Below are 19,657 nucleotides of genomic sequence, written 5' to 3' on the forward strand. Positions count from 1 at the left end.
GTCCTCAGTGCCCACTGGAGAGATCCCATTCTCAGGCGAGCCTCTGGCACTAGGAAAATGCAGGATTCCATGAGGCCTAGCGACTTCAAAAAGTCGCAGGCTGGGAGACGTTGGGCATTTTGGAACTTGGTAACCATCTGTAGAATATCTTGAGCCCTCACCTCTGGTGGCAAGGCTTTTCCCAGGGAAGTGTCCAGGATCGCTCCGATGAACTGGAGCCTCTGCGATGGTATCATTTGTGACTTCTTTAAATTGAGGGAGAAGCCCAGTCTGTGAAGGGAGTGGCAAACGTGATTTAGCTGGATCTGAGCTTGTTCCGAAGATACAGCCCTGATCAACCAATTGTCCAGGTAGGGGTAGACGTGAATCCCTTCCCTCCTTAGACTTGCAGCCACTACCGACATTAACTTGGTGAAGACCCTCGGGGCGGAGGTCAGCCCAAATGGCAGCACTCGAAATTGATAATGAGAGTTGCCAATTGTGAACCTCAGGTATTTCCTGTGTTTGAGATGGATAGGCACATGGAAATAATCGTCCTGAAGGTCCAGAGATACCAACCAATCCTGGAACTGAAGGGCCTGAAGGATCTGAGAAAGAGTTACCATCTTGAATTTGTCTTTCCTGAGGAATTTGTTCAATTCTCGCAAGTCCAAGATGGGTCTCAGTCCTCCGTCTTTCTTTGGAATGAGAAAGTAAGGGGAGTACCAGCCCTTGTTCCTCTCCGCTACAGGTACCGGTTCTATGGCACCTTTCTCTAGCAGGTCTAAAGTTTCCTGCAAGAGGAGCGGATCTGGGGCTTTCTGAGAGCTGATCCCCGGTGGATGACTCTGAGGTATGCGTAGGAGAGGCAGGCAGTAACCTTGGGCAACTGTTTCCAATGCCCAAGCATCTGACGTGATAGCCTGCCATTCCGCCAGATGTTGAGTTAACCTGCCTCCTACAGGTGTCTTGTGAGGGAAGTCCTCAGAGTGGTTTTGGGGCGGCTGATGCAGATGCCGATGGTAAAGAAGCACCTGCTGTTGCTGCGGCTTTTGAATATCTACCCCGTCCACCTCGGGTAGTTCTTCTTTGTCCCCTTTGAGCCGGTCGTCCTCTACCTCTTCCGAATGCGGAGTAGAAGCGAAAGGACTTGCCCCTCGCAGAGGTTCCTGTGGGACGAAAAGGTGTCTGACGGATCGCAGCGCCTAGGGATTTTGCTGCTGCCTTTGATGTTTGCAGTTTTTCTAAACTGTCATCCGCCTTTTTCCCAAACAAAGAAGAGCCATCGAATGGCATGTTCAAGAGCCTGGCTTGCACATCTGGGGCAAAACCAGACTTTCTCAACCAAGCGAATCTCCTGGTTGTTGTACTTTCCGCCATTGCTCTGCTGATACTGTCAGCCGAATCAATGCCCGTCTGGAGGGATTCGCACATAGCGTCTTTACCGTCCTGTATGATATTTAGGAACGCCTCCCTTTCTTCTGCCTCCGAGATGCAGTCAGTCGCTGTAGAAGCACACTCCCAAGGTGTATGGCTGAATCTAGCAAGGGTGCAAGTAGCATTAACAGATTTTAACGCCATGCTACATGCCGAAAAAACTTTCTTTGCCATAGCATGATATTTCTTATCGTCCCTGTCCTGAGGGACGGTAGGGTAAGCAGTCTTGACATCAGTAGAAGATGCTGCTTGTACCACCAGACTTTCTGGGGATGGGTGTTTTGACAAAAACTCCGGGTCTGCAGAAGATACCCTGTATTTAGTAGACAGTTTTTTTATTTACTGCGGAAAGACATCTGGGGTTTCCCAGTTCGTCATGATTTCCCTCTGAAGAGCTTTATGAAAGGGCACTACAGGATCCTCCTGTGGACCTTTATCAAGAATATCCATAAGGTCATCTTGTTGGAATGCCTGTGAAGGTGTTGACCACCCCATAAATTCTGTGATCCTGGCCATTAAGGCTCTATAGGGGGTTTCAGCATGCTCCCTCGGGTCTGGCCTAGCGAACTCCACCTCAGGGGAAGTGTCTAACCCACTTGCCTCATGTAAGGAATCATGGAGATCCTTTAACCTGCGTTCTTCTGAGGATAACTCCTCTTGAACTGGGGTTGCAGGTCCCTGCAACTCAAATGTGTCTTCTTGTTCAGATAGTTCTCCCTCTTCCATAATTGAGGACATAGTTCTCAATTGTTCTGAACTCACAAAGGGTGTGAAACCCAGAGGGTGCCAAACTTGTTCTAATTGGCCTCGAAAACATCGATGTCGTCGACGCCGACGTCGAAGGCTTCGGGCGTTGCGTTGAAAACAAAGGCGGAGGCCTCGAGGTCCTCGACAGAATTGGGATTCTTCTCGAGGAAGTCGACAATCTCGACGCCATCGTCATCGAGGACCTGGGGATAGCCACTGGGTGCGTTCCCACCGTGACTTTCCTTGGCGTCGACGCCGGTGTTGAAGATGGCGTCGAGTCAACAGACCCGTGTGTCGAAGATCCCTTCGACAACGGCGTCGAAGACACCGACCTCGGCGTCGACGGAACCTTCGCCGACAGCGTCGACGGAACCTTCGAAGAAGGTTTCGAGGTCATAGCCTTACTCGAGGGTTTGTGACGCGCTCGAGAAGCTTCCTTCACCGTGTACTGCGACTCGCGGCGTTTTTGACCTTCGGGTCTTTCGACCAGAGCATCGCTCTCGGCAGTCTTCGAGGGGGTCGAGGCCGCTTTCTCGAAGACGCTCATCATATTTTTGCGGAATTCCTCCCATTCAGCCCGGGAACTATGTTTCGTGGGGCAAGGGATTCTCTTAGAAGAAACAGAGGAAGAGGAGGATGGAGAAGGGGATCTTCGACGTCTCCTTTTCGAGTGCTTCGATCTCGAGGAGTGATGGGACCCACTCCAAGACCTGGAGCGCGAATGGTGACGAGGAGACGAATGTCTCGACTTTGTCAAGGAAGAAAAAGCTTTTGAAGTCTTACCTTTCTCCAGCTTCCCCCTACGCTCCTTCAGGGCCTTAGCTATCATGGACATACAGTCCTCGCACTCCGAACAATGGTGTTCAGCTCCCAAACACCACAGACAAACTCTGTGAGGGTCAGTCAGCGACATCTTTTTCCCACAGTCTCGGCATTTTTTGAAGCCGGACCGAGGGTTTGTCGGTTCCGACGAGGAAGCCATCGAGTATGGATCGAATATCTCGAGGTAAATAGGATAAATTATCTACGAAACTGAGCAACGATATTCCGAGGCACTGAGTAAGCGCGGAAAAACGGAACTGAGCAACGGACGCTGCGCGCGGCCTTTATAGGCAGGATGACGTCGATACGGCGGCTGTCGAGGGACATCGACTCGGCGGACGTCGACGCGCAGTGCCCTCTAGAGAAAAATTTTCCGAGGCCAGCAAAGCTGGAAGGAGATATCTAAGATAAGGAATACGTCGGAGGACACAATCCCTTCGAAATAAGCTTGTTTTAATATTTGTGGAGTTAAATTAAAATTGCATATTATATTCTGAAATGCACAGCGTCTCCATTTCAGCCTGTGCCTGCTTTGGAATCATGATCCAGTAGAACCAGTTAATTTAAACACTACTCCAACTAGATTCCAAATTCTCCTCTCTGGTATCTTTCAAATAGCTTATTATGAATTCATCACAGTCGCAGACTTCCACATTTTGCGATGTCATTCCAAAGACATGCATTCATTATGTCAGCCCGCAATGGAGTTGTCAGTTTACCACGCAGATACCTTCAGGAGCATATCTGCATCTCTGAAGCTTCCATAATTAAATGATGACAAGTGACTGCAGGATGCACAGTAATTAACCAAAAAAGATGATTTACCAATGGCACCTTGCGATACGAGACAGCTGTAGCTTCTGGTACGTGCATGCAGCAATGCTATTGAGGAGTGGGAGTCCACCCTGGTGCTTTGGGGAAGAAGCAGGACATGTTTGTTGGGGGGAAGACTGTGCCATGATATGTGGGGGATATGGACATGCGGCTTTGCGGTGAGGATGAGTGCCCATTTTAGGTGGGGACAGGTAGACGCAGACCCTCTTTTCGGGGTCAAGCAGCCATTGTATTCATGGGGCAGGCTGCCATGTCTGGAGGCCGGGTGTCTATGAGTTGGAGGCAGGTGACCATGTGTGCTGGGGCAGGTGGCTATATTTGTTGTGCCAGGCTGCTATGTTTGCTGGGGGCAGGGAGACATGTTTTGTTGGTGCAGCCAGCAATGTTTTTGGGGCAGTTGGCTGTGTTGGTTGTGCAGACAGCTGTGTTGTCATGGGCAGGCAGCCATATGTGTTAGGCCAGTTGGCCATGTTTGTTGTTGGGTGGGTGGTTGCGCTGTTTTAGGCTGGCAGCCTCTGTTGGCAATACAGGTGACCATCATGGCAGGGAGGCCATGTTAGTCGGGACATGGGCACACTTTGTTTTGAGGAAATAAGAGCAGGGCACTCAGGCAGTGGGATAAGGTGGACATTGCAGTGCAGTGGATTCTAGGACATTCGGTATGTCAGAGTAGGAACCACGCATTCAGTGAGGCATGGGGGACCACAGGTATTAATGCCCCCTTGCATGTATTACACACCTATGGACACATTATGGCAAACGAGACCAAAAACAGACCTGAAACGGCCATGACTTAAATACATGTGACATACAAGAATGGCTAAGCCTATAAAATAATGTGCACTAGGTGTGCAGTTATCAGTCAATGATCGACTACTCTACACCCAGAGTGGACAGGATATTTAAACATCACAACAGTCATATGTTAACAAAAGTATCCACGTTGTTGCGAACAAATGGCGCAGTATAAAATCTCACGCGCTACAAACCATTTTTGAGCCTCTGCACGTAAAGTGTCCTGCAAAGCCATTCTGAAAAGTTGGCCACCCTATTGCAAAGGACAATTTATCCAGGTGTGAGTTTTTGGGATAGCATTTTCTGTAAAGTCGTGAATTGACACGATTCACGGATGATGGTTTGAGGGCCACTTTTTTTAGGCGAGGGGTGGGCCACTTTTTGTTTGGGTGTCCGGGCCTATTTCTTGTCCCATTTCAATCCTGCCTGTCTCAGGAATCAAATAACTACAATGGCGTCCATGAGCAAGACACACAGAACGGTAGAAATTGATTAGTACAATAACAAGGAATCAAGTTGCTGCGGCAAAAAGTATTTAATTTAAAAATGACAGGTGCAAGCAGCAAAACTTTATATTAAATAATGGGAGAAAACATGTCATGAAAACATATCAATAAGAGAAAATTAACGCATGAATTTCAAATCTTCTCACTTATGTCAAGTCTATCTGCTGCATAAAGTCATGGCGCTGTAAATTTAGCTAAGTGTAAATGGGTGGAGACAATTGTGGGGAATGGCAGGAAACAAAGGGCTACCACAAAGTCCATGAGCAAGTTGTACAGAGCCCAGGAAAGTGATTAGTGCAATAACAATGAATCAAGTTGCTGACGCAAGCAGTATTTAATCTAAAAGTCACAACTGCCAGCAGAACATTTAACATGAAACATAGTCCGGCCACTTATCACACATTTTTCTATTCTACCTATGTACCCTTATACCTTTTGTGCAGGGGTCTGCAACCTGCAAGTCTCCATATGGTTTGGAGCTTCAATCCCATTATCCCTCTTCTATTGGCTCAGATGGCTAGAACTGATGTTAATTGTAGTTCAACACATCTCAAGAGACAAAGGTTGCAGACCCTGCCTAAGTACAAAGACATGAGTGATTAAAAGGGACTTTTGTCCTGTTGGCTTCACAGTTCGTAGAGTTCCAGGAAGAAAAGCAAAGTCAACTGAGTCAGCAATTTGTATAGATTAAAAGCAGAGTAGAGCACCTCTTGGTAGCCTTCAATGTACATATGCACAGGCATGCAATACTTACTCTTCTGAGCACAGTGATCTGGTATAGGAGCTAAGCTGTTGCGTGCAATTGCAGTGTCCTTAAATTTCGGTCTGTCCAGGGTGTTGAGCTGAAAGCTGTGCCCTAAAAACAAATAAATAGACAATCGTTTAGTCATATGCCATCCATATGATCAAAATACTGTTTAGTCATTGTTCTTAATATACAGCACGGCTTTGAAAGTTAGAACTCACACTTGATGCAGAATTGTGTTGGTACCTCAAAGCAGCTTAAACTGCAGGGACACACACTGCACACTGTACATTTACTGCCCCTTACACATTATGTCCCTTTAATTTGCGGTTTCTCATTTGGGCAGCATCGTTAGGCGTTTGTATGCTTCATTTTAAAAATAAAACATGAACACCAGCAGTTTTGTTTGCACATGCAATAAAGCACAAAACGTTGTTGCGCTCACACTGTTCTATACGTTGATTGAGGAGCAACGATGTTCATGATTAAACATGTTTAAGCACATCCCGTTTTGATGACAATTACATGCTATTTCTTTTGCACAATATATATGTCTGTGGTATACAAATGCTTAGAAGCATGGCTTTTACTGTCTGAGTCCAACACGCGCAAATGACTCCACTTTCCCATGGTCATCATATATATATACCTTGCATAGAAAGGGTGGAATCCAAGATAAAGCTTAATATTTTAACTGAGTTCGATATTTTTGAGCATACATTCTCGATAATCAAGAAATGTCAATATGTGTGTGAGCATGTTTTGATGAATCAAGGGAATTCTTCCCTTCTCCCCAGGGGGTTACCCACCACCCCCTGCGAGGCTAGGGAGGAAAGCCCCTTCTGCAACACCTTTACTAGGGGTTGAGGCAATTGGGACCTCACCGGGATAGACTTCCCCTTTGGGGACATGGACTCTTGTTCCCATGAGGGACTCCCTGCTGCCCTCCATTTGATAGCCTATATGGAAATATCTAAAGCATCAAATCAGTATAGGTTTCATGACTGGAATGAAGATGAAGTGAATGTATACTGTTGTCAACGAGAAGAGTAATCTGTCCTTTAAATCGAAGTCTACAATGCACTGTGCCAAGTTGGTTGAAAAGGGAGGACACGCCAGAGAAGGCCAGAGAAAGCGGAAGGCAGACAGGGGAAGTCCCCTGTGGTAGAATACCTGCATGAAGCATAGCAGAGGTAGACCCCAGAGCCAGCAAAATTCAGGATTGCTCCGGGCAGGAAATGTTGGAAGCCCAATGGGTACGAGGAGCAGAAAGCCAGGAAGGCTGGCGTGGAGCGCTCGGTGGTGGCGTGACCACGGAGGAAACATAGTGGGCAGGCTGCCCTCTCAACAACGCCAACACTACCAAAGGGAAGAAGCAACTTCCGAATTGATTAGAGGTATCGAAAAGCTGAGAAGGAGACAGGAATGTGTACAAAGCGGACATCACAGAAAGCGATCCGAGAAGTAAACATAAGGAAGAAGCAGATTCCCAGTACCTGCAGGCACCAGAGATGTTCCCCTATAACACAGAAGGTAAAATGGATAACGGGAATACCGGGAAGCAACGGGAACACCGGGAAGCCAGAAGGAAATCGTTGCAGCCTCAGAGAAACTCATCCCAGTATCCATGGCGAAAGAGTGGAAAGCAAGCTAATAACTTCAAACTATGTTAACTTGATAAAAAGAAGCACAGCAATCACAGAGAGTGAGAGGCGGAAAAGGGGAAAATCACCAAACAGACAAGAAACAAAGAGTGCAACATAACAGGGAGAGACACTTGTGTAGTAAATCCCTGAGGGGCCCCTAGGATAAATCTTATACAAGAACACATAGAGCCTTCTAAGAAAGAGAGAAGGGGACCCAAAAGAGCAAGGAAAACCTCTGTACAAGAGAAGAGCAAGATTATCAATCCCCTAAGGGAGTTACACAAGTTAATACAGAGGATAACAAGAAACTGCATATTGACCAAAACTTTAACTTAAGAGAATCACAGTGTAAATGCACAGCCACTAGTAGAAGGGAGTCATTTGCCTGACCTTAGTAGATTGTGGTAGGGTCATTTAGGTTAGTTTTGGAAAGTGTAATTATTCTTTTGGACATTGATTCATGACTGACCAGCACCTTAGTAATATAGGTAGGGAACACCCCATAGTGAAAGGGAAATATAGGCCCTCTTTTTTTGTCAATGAACATATAGTCAAAATGTCTTCTGAGTGTCTGTGTCCTTCCTCTGATCTGCCACAATGTAGACATACTAGATTTGGCGCTTGGATGTGACCTTTTTATCCATGCATGGACAGCTGCATATGTAAAATTAGTATGGCAATCCCAGAACCACAATCAAGTTGCTATTTAGTTGGATGTTGTTCATATGTGCGCGTGTCCCGATTAGAAGACTTTTTTTCTGAAGAATTTGTTATGTAACAATGTAATCCTTTTGTCAGATTAAGGATTTATTATTTAAAATATCAAAAAACCTAAAGCCTAAACTGACACCCGTTTTTGATCCTATGCAATGACACTTGTGGTATTGAAGGTCTTGAAGGTCTTGTGGACTCTCCAGTTGGTTCTGATCAAAGGTGGCAGTTTCCTGTTCTTATTACCCTACTCAGCCATTTTAGATGTACTATGCGTCTAGAAATGTATGAATCAACCACATTTGGGGCTTAACCAACAAACATCGAAGATCATATTTATAGCTTCTCTACATCCTTTTGACAGATTAAGGTGATAGTTTCCTGTTCTTTTTTGCCCTATTCATTTGTTTAAGACATACTGCACGTCTAAAAATGTAAGGGTAATTAGAACAGGACACTGTCACCTTTAGTCAGAACCAATTGGAGAGTCCACGAAACGGTCAATACCCCAAGTGTCATAGCCTTGAAAAAGGTTGCATAGGTCGAAACACATGTCGGTTTAGGCTGCACTGATTTTTAATAACTCAAATAATAAATCCTTAATCTGACCAAAGTATTACTTTGTCACATCGAAAATTCTTATGAAAAAGAGTCGTCTAATCTGGAAAAGAGTGGGACATGCGCACATTCAGGATCCTCAGCCAAAGCTCTTGAGATTCGATGTGGAGAAGCAATAAGCGTGATCTCCGATTTGTATTGGTTAAGCCCCAACCAGTTCTGCCAAGTCAAGCAAGCCACAGCGCCAACCGGTAGCATTACTGGATGTTCATCTCCAGTTTAGAGCCTTTGAGCGTTGCATTGTGGGTATGCTAATTAGCCTGAAGGCCTGCTTTAAGCTCCAGAAAATTGTCCTTGTCTTACAGGGCAGCATGTGCGACTTAACTGAAATTGCTTATTCTATTTTCACATTGCAAATGGAATGTATATATAAATGTAAAGAAATCATCCTCTCCGAATGATTGTGCATTGGGAACTGAACATATGCATAGCTTTTCACCCCAAACCCAGTTAAAACTATGCACAGGAAAATAAAACATTGTCCCCAGTAGTTCTATGGACTCCAATAGAATGCCTGAAGCCTCAGCCATTCTATCCTCACTTCAGTGTTTCAAGCATGCCACACTCTTATCACAGACTGTTGGTCAAATATAAAGATCTGTGCTCAATCTTATTTTCCGAAAATTATCTGATTTTATGTAAAATGGGCTTGAACCTTTACTCATTTTATTTTTTCACTTCCCCTTTTTTATAAGGGGTATTTCAAAAGAGTACAATAGGAGTGTAGCAGACTGTTCATCACCATTAAACTATTAAAGAATAATTCATGTTTTTTCTAGGTTTTGATAATGTGTTTTGCTCAGTAAGACAGGTGTTATGTTCTTATTATCGCTAAACTATATATCATCATCATCATCTACATAAGTGTATTTCAGATAATTTCTCTAAAAATGTGCCAAAATAGATACAAATAACATACACATAAATACATAAGCACAATAGCACACGACAAAACGATACAAGTTAAAATACTACTTATTCCAAGTGCTCATAGCTATTTATAATATTTTGATACCATTTTGTTTCTAATCCTCAAAGCTGCCGACAAGAAATGTTCACGACCCCAACAAACTCTAACATTACTTGCCGTCAAAGGGTAATAATATAAGTTATCCTACATTGATTAAAACCTAATATTTTTAACAAAGGAATTAATGATTTCCAACGCGAGGTGTTATGAAAGGGACAGAAATAAAGAAATTGCAAGTTAGTTTCTCTTGAGAGATTATCACAAAAACAATTGGGGCCATTCCAAATTCCCCAACTCACTGCCAGTGGCAGCTGGTAAAATGTATGATGTGTCATAAATTTACCTGCAGGAGTATCATGTACCCAACCAAGACATTTTTCATTCTTAGCGTTCGTACACATGAAGGGCTAATAGGCTGGCAGTTGATTGTTTCCTCAAAAAGCAATAATACGTTGCAGTGCCTTTCCAATGCAATCTCAGAAACCACTCATTTAGTATTCCTTGGCGGATTAAAATAATCATAAAACATATGTAAGGCCACTGCATCATAAAACCCTGTTTTCACATTTGACAACCATCTACAATGAAGACCATTTTCTAATGTTAAAACATCTTTAGCAAGGAGTCTTGTTAAAACTGCCTTTTAATTGTACTAAACCAATAGTCATAAAAGAATAACACAGGTTTTCTATGCATATATTTTAAGAATGGGAGGGATGCACTTACCTCAAATCTGGCCACAAATGACATGATACCGTTATTTAAAGGAGTCCTTTGTGCCATCATTACCTTATCAACCTGGGCTTTCCATCTATAATAACCTGAAAGTTTAACACCCACATATACAAAAGATGAGGGACTCTATTTTCTCCTCCATTAAATCAAAATATGTTTCTTCTTTTTCACATGCTGAAAAAACAAGACCTTGGTTTTAGCTACTTTCACAGACATAAAATGTTTTTTTCACAAACTCATCAAATCTATTAAACAACCACTGATATGCAACCGGTGTGAGACAATTAGCACTACATCATCTGCATATGCCAGGTGTAAGATTGCTTGCCCAGACAGAATTGCAACATCAGTAGAACCCTAGTCAAATGATCATGTAATCCACTTAAATATGAATAAATAATAATAGAGCAATAACGCACCCCTGTTGGGTCTCATGTATCATCTTAAAAAAATCATTGAATTCCCCTTCTTTTCCTTAATTTACCAAATCTGTAGTATCCAGGTATATCTGGATCAGGATACTTAACAGACTTTCCTCAATCCCGCTGTTCCTTAGTATGGTCCGCAGGAAGCCTCAATTTAACCTGTCTAATGCCATGGAAAGCCAAGAAGTAAGGACCTCTCTTGATCGCATAGTACCTGTCCAGAATAAGTGACAGGGTCAAACACTGTTCCATACTTCCCAGAGGCAATCTAAAACCTGACTGGGAGTCTATTAGTAAATGATTGGATTCTGCCTATTCAATCAAGTGATTGTAAATAATCTTACCCATGACCATCAGGACTAAATCACTTATTGATATTGGGGGGTAACAAATGGGATCACTTTGTTGGCCCCTCTTGAGCATCAGAACTACTATACGAGAGGCCCACCATGTACATAGCTGAATACAGGTAATCAGCACCTATTTTTTTTTATTATATCAAGTAGAGGTGCTCATAAATTATGGTTCCCCTTATAACAATCCCTAGAGAACCGCTTGGACACAGGACATTTAAATTGTGTGACAATGTTATTGCTTTTTTAACTTTACTCAATTGAATTTTGTCTGTAGATGGAACCAAAGGTTGATATTCAACTAGTCTGATATCTCTCCCACTACTATGTTGTACAGAATTGTTGCTGTAGATTGTTTGAAAGTGGGCTACCCATTGCTTATTGGGCATAATTCCAATATGTGCATCCTCCAGGCAGATATCAGTCATAATATTCGCCGCCATTTTCCAATGAGACTTTGAGTCTTCATTACATTCAGGGGACTAATCCTTTTCCATGATGATTTCTCATAAGACCTTTTCGCTCTTATTAAGTTTATTTTCTTTTTAGTTCGAGACAATCTTCTTTCAATAGGATTTGCATTTACATTTTTAGAGCCACAATCAAGTCTTTCTTAGCTTGATGACAACCATAATCAAACTACTTATGTCTATTATTATATATAGCATCTGAAACCTTATTCATAGTAAACCTATCTTTTATTATAGTGCTACGCTTGTCGAACAACTTGATAGCACTGTGTCCCAAATTATCTTCAGTCAGACAAGATATTAAGGGCCTGATTCACAAAGCATTAATTATTTTTTTAATTATTTAATTATGGTGTCTTACAGTACACTTGTACTTTTAACACAAAAGAAAAACAATAAACACAATTCATCATATTACACATCCTCACACTTAAAAATAACTAACTAAAAGAAGTAACATTATTATTAATCCATCAAAGCTAGGTGACCTAAGCAGCATCATAGACAGCAAAATGTCTAAAGTCTAAAAATCGACTGCACATGCCTTTGGAAACTCTAAAATACGAATGAGTAAACACATTTCATTACAATTTAAAATCCTTCTCCACAGATCCTCCTCTGTAAGGATAAAATTAATGGATAAAATGTGTGTCCGCAAAGTCCATAAGCTAGGGCACTGTACACACAAATGCTTTAAAGTCTCTATTTGATTGTGACAATAGCGACAAAGTCTGTGCTGCCGAGGGACATTCTGTCGCCAGCCTAAAATTTCTTGTGTTGGCACTAAATTTAACCTGAATTTTAAAATTTGGGACCTGAAGGTCCTTGATGGGTGCTTTTTCAGGTACGGAGAACCAGTGTTAACATTTTTAATTGTCCACATAAAATGATCACCAAAGCATTGACATTGCAGTAGGGATTCTCTCAAATTAGCCCAGGCATATCTAGATAAATTTATCTTAACCAATTTGGGAGTAATTCTCAATTCTTCCAGTGATCCACCTATTGTTTCTAATATTTTTAGACACTCAGAGACCCAATCTACCAGGACCCTACACAAGGCTAAATAACATACAGCGTTCAGGCTTTCATAGAGTGACGCAGCCGGGGGGTGGGGGTGCGTTCGAATACTTGCTAACATCTGCAGCTTCCCCCAGTCAACCCTCGTCTGGATGGGGAGCAGTCCTAATTCATAAAGTATCCACGCTAGTGGGACTGACTGGGGTAGCCGCAGAAGCCCTCGCCAAATTAGACCTTCCAATTTGGGCTACTCTGTTCGTGCACTCCTTATTTGTGCTTCATATGTCAATTTTGGGACCATTTGCTGCTTATACAGTTTTAAAACTGAAAGAATTGAGAATCTCCTAAATCTCCCAAAAGTGCTCATCGGAAATTAGCCTTAAGGTCCACCAAAAGCTCAGAACCCTCCAAGCTTTCATAGACCGGCGTCCCTAAATATGTAAACTTACTAACCACCTCAAGGCTACCCGTTTTTTATTTCCAAGGCGTCATTTCACATTTTTTCCTGCCCCCTTTTAGCACCAAAACCTTCGATTTTGATGTATTTAACGACAATTCCAGGCTATCTAAAAAGACTTCTACTGCACTCAGAGCTCTTTGTAAACCAATAGCAGTTAAATCACAAATCACAATATCATCCGCGTACAGTAAGTATTGTATGATTCGTTCTCCCAACCTTGAGGGGTTTGTTCTTACTTTCTCCAAATGGCCCCTTATTCCCAATATATAAAAGCAAAAAAGAAAAGGGTCCAACACACACACCTGGTGTAAACCCCTATTGGTCTCTATCCATGGTGTATATCCTCCAAATGCATCCAACCTCACCCGGATTCTTGTGTCCATATGCATTGCCTCAAGTATCCCCACCAGCCGGAGAGGGCAGCCCTGTTCCTGCAACTTTCTCCAAAGCAAGTTCCTATTAACATGATCAAAGGCCTTGCTAATATCCAGAAAGGCCAAAGAAACTGGCCTGGCTTGAGCTTTTGCTTGTTGTGCGAGCAAATCCAGCACAAAGCTATTTAGGGCTGTGCCCATACCTTGTCAAAAGCCTGACTGATGGGTATCCAGTGAGTTAGATACACGCACCCAATGCTGAAGCTCTTTAAGCATCATTCGGGTGAACATTTTATTCGAAATGTCCAATAATGATATGGGCCTATAAAACAGAGAGGACGACCTGTCGCCCCCTTTAAAGATGAGAGTTATGGAAGCAGCAGACCAGGTTTCAGGGAACGCTTTGTTGGCAAGGATGCTTACAAATAAATTTGATAGTAATTTGGACCAAACCTTCAAATTTTCTTTAAAGGTCAAATTTGAGAGGCCACCGGGGCCCGGAACATTTGAATGTTTGCTCCTTTTTATCAGTAAAGTAATATCCTCCAAGTCCCAATTAAGAGGCCTCTTCCACCCAGCCTGCGACCATACAGGAGACCTATTGTGCCCCAGTTTCATGTATAGTTCAGTAAAATGCTTAATCCAATTTTCCCCCGAAATTGAGTCGGTCTGCCTTGTGGCTTAATTAATTGTCAAAATGTACCATGTTGTTCCCAGGCATACAGGCCAACATCTTTTCAGCATCATTGATGTACAACACAAATTGGCTCCGCCTCATCCAATTTATGTGCTCTTGTTTGATCCTACAAACCTCCTCTTTATAACCAACCATGGAGGCCTTCCTTAACCCCCTAACCTCTCTGTGCATTTGTTTCTTATGAGCCTGGGTCTTTAAGTCAAAGGCATGAGTAACACCCCTTTTATGTACCCCGTTCCTCAAGAGTTTATCCATAGATAATCTACCCAGAACCTTCCGTATTGTTGGGGAATAACCTGAGGCGGAGCATAAATAAACCAGCCTCTCTGTAGACATGTTGGCAATAACCTTATCAAATCATCAAAGGCCCTTGCCATTCTAGGTGCCCATCTAACTTCACAATTTCTAGGGTTTATTTCTACTACAAGCTGCACATTATTGACTTCCTTTTTTATGGGAAGGGTAATCTTATACATCACTAGTGAGTGGTCACTCACGTTCAATGGATTTATTTCCAAGGATATAAAGTGCCAAATCAGAGGAGATGAAAAGGTGGTCTATGGTTGTTTTCCATGGCCCATTCTGCCATGAAATGTTAGGGGGCCTGTCACCCTGGGCATTCCCATTCACAATTGACAGGTCCCAGACTTTCAATTCACAATTTATTCTTTTACTCCTAGAACGTGATCCCTTTGAAACACCTCTTCTGTTAGGTAACAAGTACCAATGATCATCCAGACATTCTGCGTTAAAGTATCCTAGAACTATCAACGAGGCACCTTCTTCCGGAAAGTCCCCCAATAATCTGATGGAGGGGGCTGTCAACGTCTCTTCTAATAGTTCTTGTACTTGGCTAAAATAAACATTTACCAAGAGGCATTTATTGTATGAGCCATCCGCCACTTCCTGTCAGGCCAAAAATACCACCAGCATATCAGACCTATCCATTTCAATTTTTTTAATGGAAACCCCCTGGGAGCATTTAATAGCTGTCAGTAGGCCGCCATAGGGGCTTCTCTTATCACTCCGTAAAGCCTTATTGTATATAACGTCCAAAACCCTCAATAATAGGAGGCTCCGGGAGCAGAGTGTCTTGTAAACACACTATATCGAATGACACAAACAGATCTGGAATATTTAGAATGTTCTTGACACCTATAGAGTTCCAAGAAACCAGTGTCCAATTTGAGGATCATGTATAACATGTTTCCCTACAGTTTTGTGCCCCTCTATTACTGCAGCCTTGGGCCCAGACATCCTCACCCCTCCTATAAGTGGTATCATGTATATATCCCCTTGAACTGTATATCAAGTATTGTACACTGGTCGAACCATGCGTCAACCTGCCCTTATCTGGATAAATAGGGGCCATTCTCGACATTATTGAAGGCCCTGCATCAGTAACTTCAAATCCCAAAGCCAATAAATGGTCTTTTTCAGCCATAATAACCTATTTGGTTATAAATGACTTCAGATGAAGTTTTACTGTGTCAATACAATCGTCATATACAAATTCCACAGTCATAATATCACTTGAGGTCAAGAGTCTTAGATTTGGAATTTCAGGCATCAGGGTGAGAGTATAATACCTATTGAGAGGCTATCTATTAGAACTCTCAAAAAGCCGGCCTAAGTAAATACACAACTGATTGTTTACCAGTGGGTCTTTTTTTTTAATGATGATTAATGTTGCTGTGGTTCCCTAGCATTAAATCTCACCCCAGCGGTACCATGACTGCCCTCCGATCCAGTGTCAATTCTCAAGTGCTGAGTCTTTGGATGCCCTGAGCCTATTTCTTCCAGTATTTTTGAAGGAGGGACTGGCATATCTAACTCAGTCTTTCCAGTGGCATATACCCCCGGTGTGTCCCTCAATATAACTGGTTTTGAAAATATAGCATAAAACCGTTCCTTTTGGGGTTGCCCACTAAGCCCCGAAATCCAAGGGGCATTGCCTATTATTTTTGGATTTATTGAACCCACCAAAGGTACCATTCCCCCTCCCTTAGTAAGCAACATTTCCCAGACCCTTGTCCCATAGGGGTTTCTATATTTGAAACCTCTGTGGCGGCTTCCATATCCCGAGTGAGTTGAACTTCTTCCTCAGCCGGATAGACCGATATGTTGCTCAAATCAAAAGAGGGACTATCCTCCTCCTGGTGCTTTGACGGGGTAATACCTCCTCCGTGGAGGTTTGGATCACAGATACTTTTTTGGTGTCCTTACCTTTATTAGGTTTAAAGAAATCTATTTTTTAATCCAAACTACTCCTATCAACTTGTATTTGCTTATCCACATCTATTCTTAGTTTTCTCATGAATTATCTTGAACCCTTATTGTTTTGTTTGGGGGGTAATTTACAATTGTTTTGTTTTTTCCCTAAGGGAGCCACTTTATTCCTTCTTGTGCCACATTGGGCACCATTATCCTGATCATTCCGCTTAGGACTATTACTTATTACATTATACCCTGGATCCAGAGACATACCTAGGAACCAGACTGATGGTAAGGGTCCTACAACCACACCTATGTTTGAAGTGGGATTACCATTAACAAGATCCACCAGTACCCGCAGGACTGGAATAGTAGCTGTCCCTGTTTGTTGCCTCCCCTCCCCGTTCCTCAGGCATAACCTCAGTCGGCGTGGTGTCCCTTTTGGTGGGTAAGGTATTATACATTGAAACTGACATTATATAACTCTCCAAAAGATGGACCTTATTCAGCAGATCCTTAACTGATTGTCTTAGATCTCGAATTTCAAAATTAAGTGTTTCATAGCCTCTGTCCATTGAGTTTATAATACGGGTTAAAATAGGAAAGGACAACTCGTCCACCGTTGGTGATTGGGCCTCTTGCCCACCAGCCTTTGTCCCCTCCCCCAACATCGGTTCCCTGGGTACTCTCTCGCCCACAGCATCACCCTAGGACATCTCCCCCCTCCAGTCATAACCATGGAGGTCAGATCTGATAGGAGACTGAGCCAATGGGGCACGCTCACGGAATGAGTTATTCACCACTTGTTGATGAAACATTATTTCAGTAAGAACTAATTCCCGAGCAGGAGACTCAGGAATAATCCATTTGTTGGTTTTAAAGTTCAGCGTTAGCCGTACACGCTTTGCCAACTCATGAGAAATTGCTGGGGCTAGGATTGAGACATCTGAAACTAAATCACTATCCTGGTGCACCTCCCCTGCAACCATTGTATTAAGACTTCCCTCAATGTTTGATAAAATATGATTTATATTGCCCAACACCCCCGTCACCTCTTGATTTTCTAACCCAAGGGACGCGTGATCCAACCTTAGGGAAAACCGAAAGCATTGTCTTTTCTGCAGGTACCAATAACGGACCCGAGGTGGTTGGCAGACTTTTCCATTGAGCCAACAACCCGCCCCTTCCTCGAGCCCACAGAGTGAGTCCGCCCTCATTACCCTGTTGGGGCTGAGCTGCTTTTAAGAGACAACCCTTACTTCTTCACGTGACTCCCATTACATCGGGATCGCACCCCTTTTTAATCAGGGCAAAGAATATCGATGTCCTAAGCCAGTCAAATCACAAAAGAGAGCCAGAGGGGCTTCTGATACCCATAACACAAGAAGCCCAACCTACAAGTGCCCACCAGACAATATACAAACTTAGTGTGACAAGTCCTTGCGTCACAAAACTCAAGCCAGTTGCCCCCTAGGTGTACTTTACTATACACTACCCGTTACACAACTCGGGAAAGCACCATGGAGCACAAATACCCACAATTTCCTTAAGCCGTTGGTTTAAAACCACTAGAAATGCCAGTGCAGTGATAGAATCCAAAGTTAAAAGCACTAAAACATCAAACACATGAATAAAAACAGTGTTCAAATGCAGCAAAATATTGTAAAAACGTTAAAGTTTAAAAGCACATAAAACTCAAAACCACAAGAAAACGGTGTTTAAATATAGCAAGTGTTATAAAGACAAGGGGCGTCATTACGACCCTGGCGGTAAGGGGTTAACGGCGCCAGAAAGGGTGCCGGTGCCGTTAACCTACCGCCGCATTACGAGGTCCGTTAGCGGGTCCCGCTAAGGGCGGCTGGTTTTACCAGGCGCCCTTAGTGGGAGCCGCCAAAAGACCAGCATGCTAACAACGGACCCGTTGTTAGCATGGTCCCCATTCCCATTGAGCCCTATGGGGGCTTAAATGGGAATGGGGATGGGTTCCCTTATTGGGGAAATACCGGGTCCTCCAAGGTTGGAATGGCCTGGTAATTCCCTATTCAGGGAACCCGGATCCGGTATGCGGTAAGGGGGTAGCCATGGTGCTAATAGCACCATGGCTACCTCCAACCTCGGAATGAGGCCCAAGGTGTTTTCTATACTAATTACCCCTCCACTCTGTTTCTGCCTCCAGGAGCAATGACAATAGAAGCAGGACTGCAACTCCTATAGTCTGCCTCCAAACGTCGTAATGGGGATACAATTGCAACAGCTTTCAGAAACACTGTGCTGAGAGACTCAAGGGAAAGAGCCTTCCACCAGTGACACCAGACATGCTGCTTCACACACCGCAAATTAAACAATTTGGTATTCCCATTGAAAAATGCTTTGTGAATCAGGCCCAAAGTCTTGAAATACTTCCTTCGCAACTTGCCTCTTTAGATAAAATGGATCAAGTCAGTCCACTTAATTTGTCGACAGATATTTGACACTGTCATAGATGGATTGAAAGACATTCCTTTAGGATATATGTACTGTGCAGAGAAAGGATTTGATGCTGTCTCAGAGGCTTCTTTATCAGATGGTGTGACTCCATTAGATGGAGTGACATCATCAGATGGGTTGACACGATCAAAAAAATCATGTGACCACCATCTGATGAAGAAGTCTCTGGAACTTCTTAATCTTATGTATTTACATCCCAGCATAATATTTTCAGTTAGTCTAATAAAAGGTATCAAAACTTGGATTTTGTTTGATATGCATATTGAAATGTATCATTAGAAATTAACATTATATAATTTTAAAAAGAATCAGTTTACAATGTTAATAAATTAAATAAGCCCCCTACCCCAAGATAAGCAGTCTGCAATGTCTGGGGTGGCTCGAACAAGAGGCCACTTGACAACGCAACTCTCACCCACTAAGAAAAAGGGAGAGAGAGAAAGAGAGAGAGAGAGAGACAGAGAGAGAGAAAGACAGAGAGAGAGAGAGAGAGAGAGAGAAAGAAAGAGAGAGACACACAGAGAGAGAGAGAGAGACAGAGAGAAAGACAGAGAGAGAGAGAGAGAGAGAGAGAGGGAGAGAGAAAGACAGAGAGAGAGAGAGAGAGAGAGA

General features: G+C 43.1%; 1 protein-coding gene across 2 annotated transcripts in view; it reads right to left on the reverse strand.

The window, feature by feature from the left end:
• Positions 1–19,657, reverse strand: part of ANKRD55 (ankyrin repeat domain 55) — a 1,206,736-nt gene that overhangs the window by 133,706 nt on the left and 1,053,373 nt on the right. For both annotated transcript variants that reach the window (XM_069627296.1, XM_069627295.1), the window contains exon 10: positions 5,875–5,976. In XM_069627296.1, coding sequence (XP_069483397.1) covers positions 5,875–5,976 — 102 coding nt within the window. The remainder of the gene's footprint in view (positions 1–5,874; positions 5,977–19,657) is intronic.

Source organism: Ambystoma mexicanum, chromosome 6p (assembly GCF_040938575.1).
Source record: "Ambystoma mexicanum isolate Mex_15411 chromosome 6p, UKY_AmexF1_1, whole genome shotgun sequence".
Taxonomy (NCBI): Eukaryota; Metazoa; Chordata; class Amphibia; order Caudata; family Ambystomatidae; genus Ambystoma; species Ambystoma mexicanum.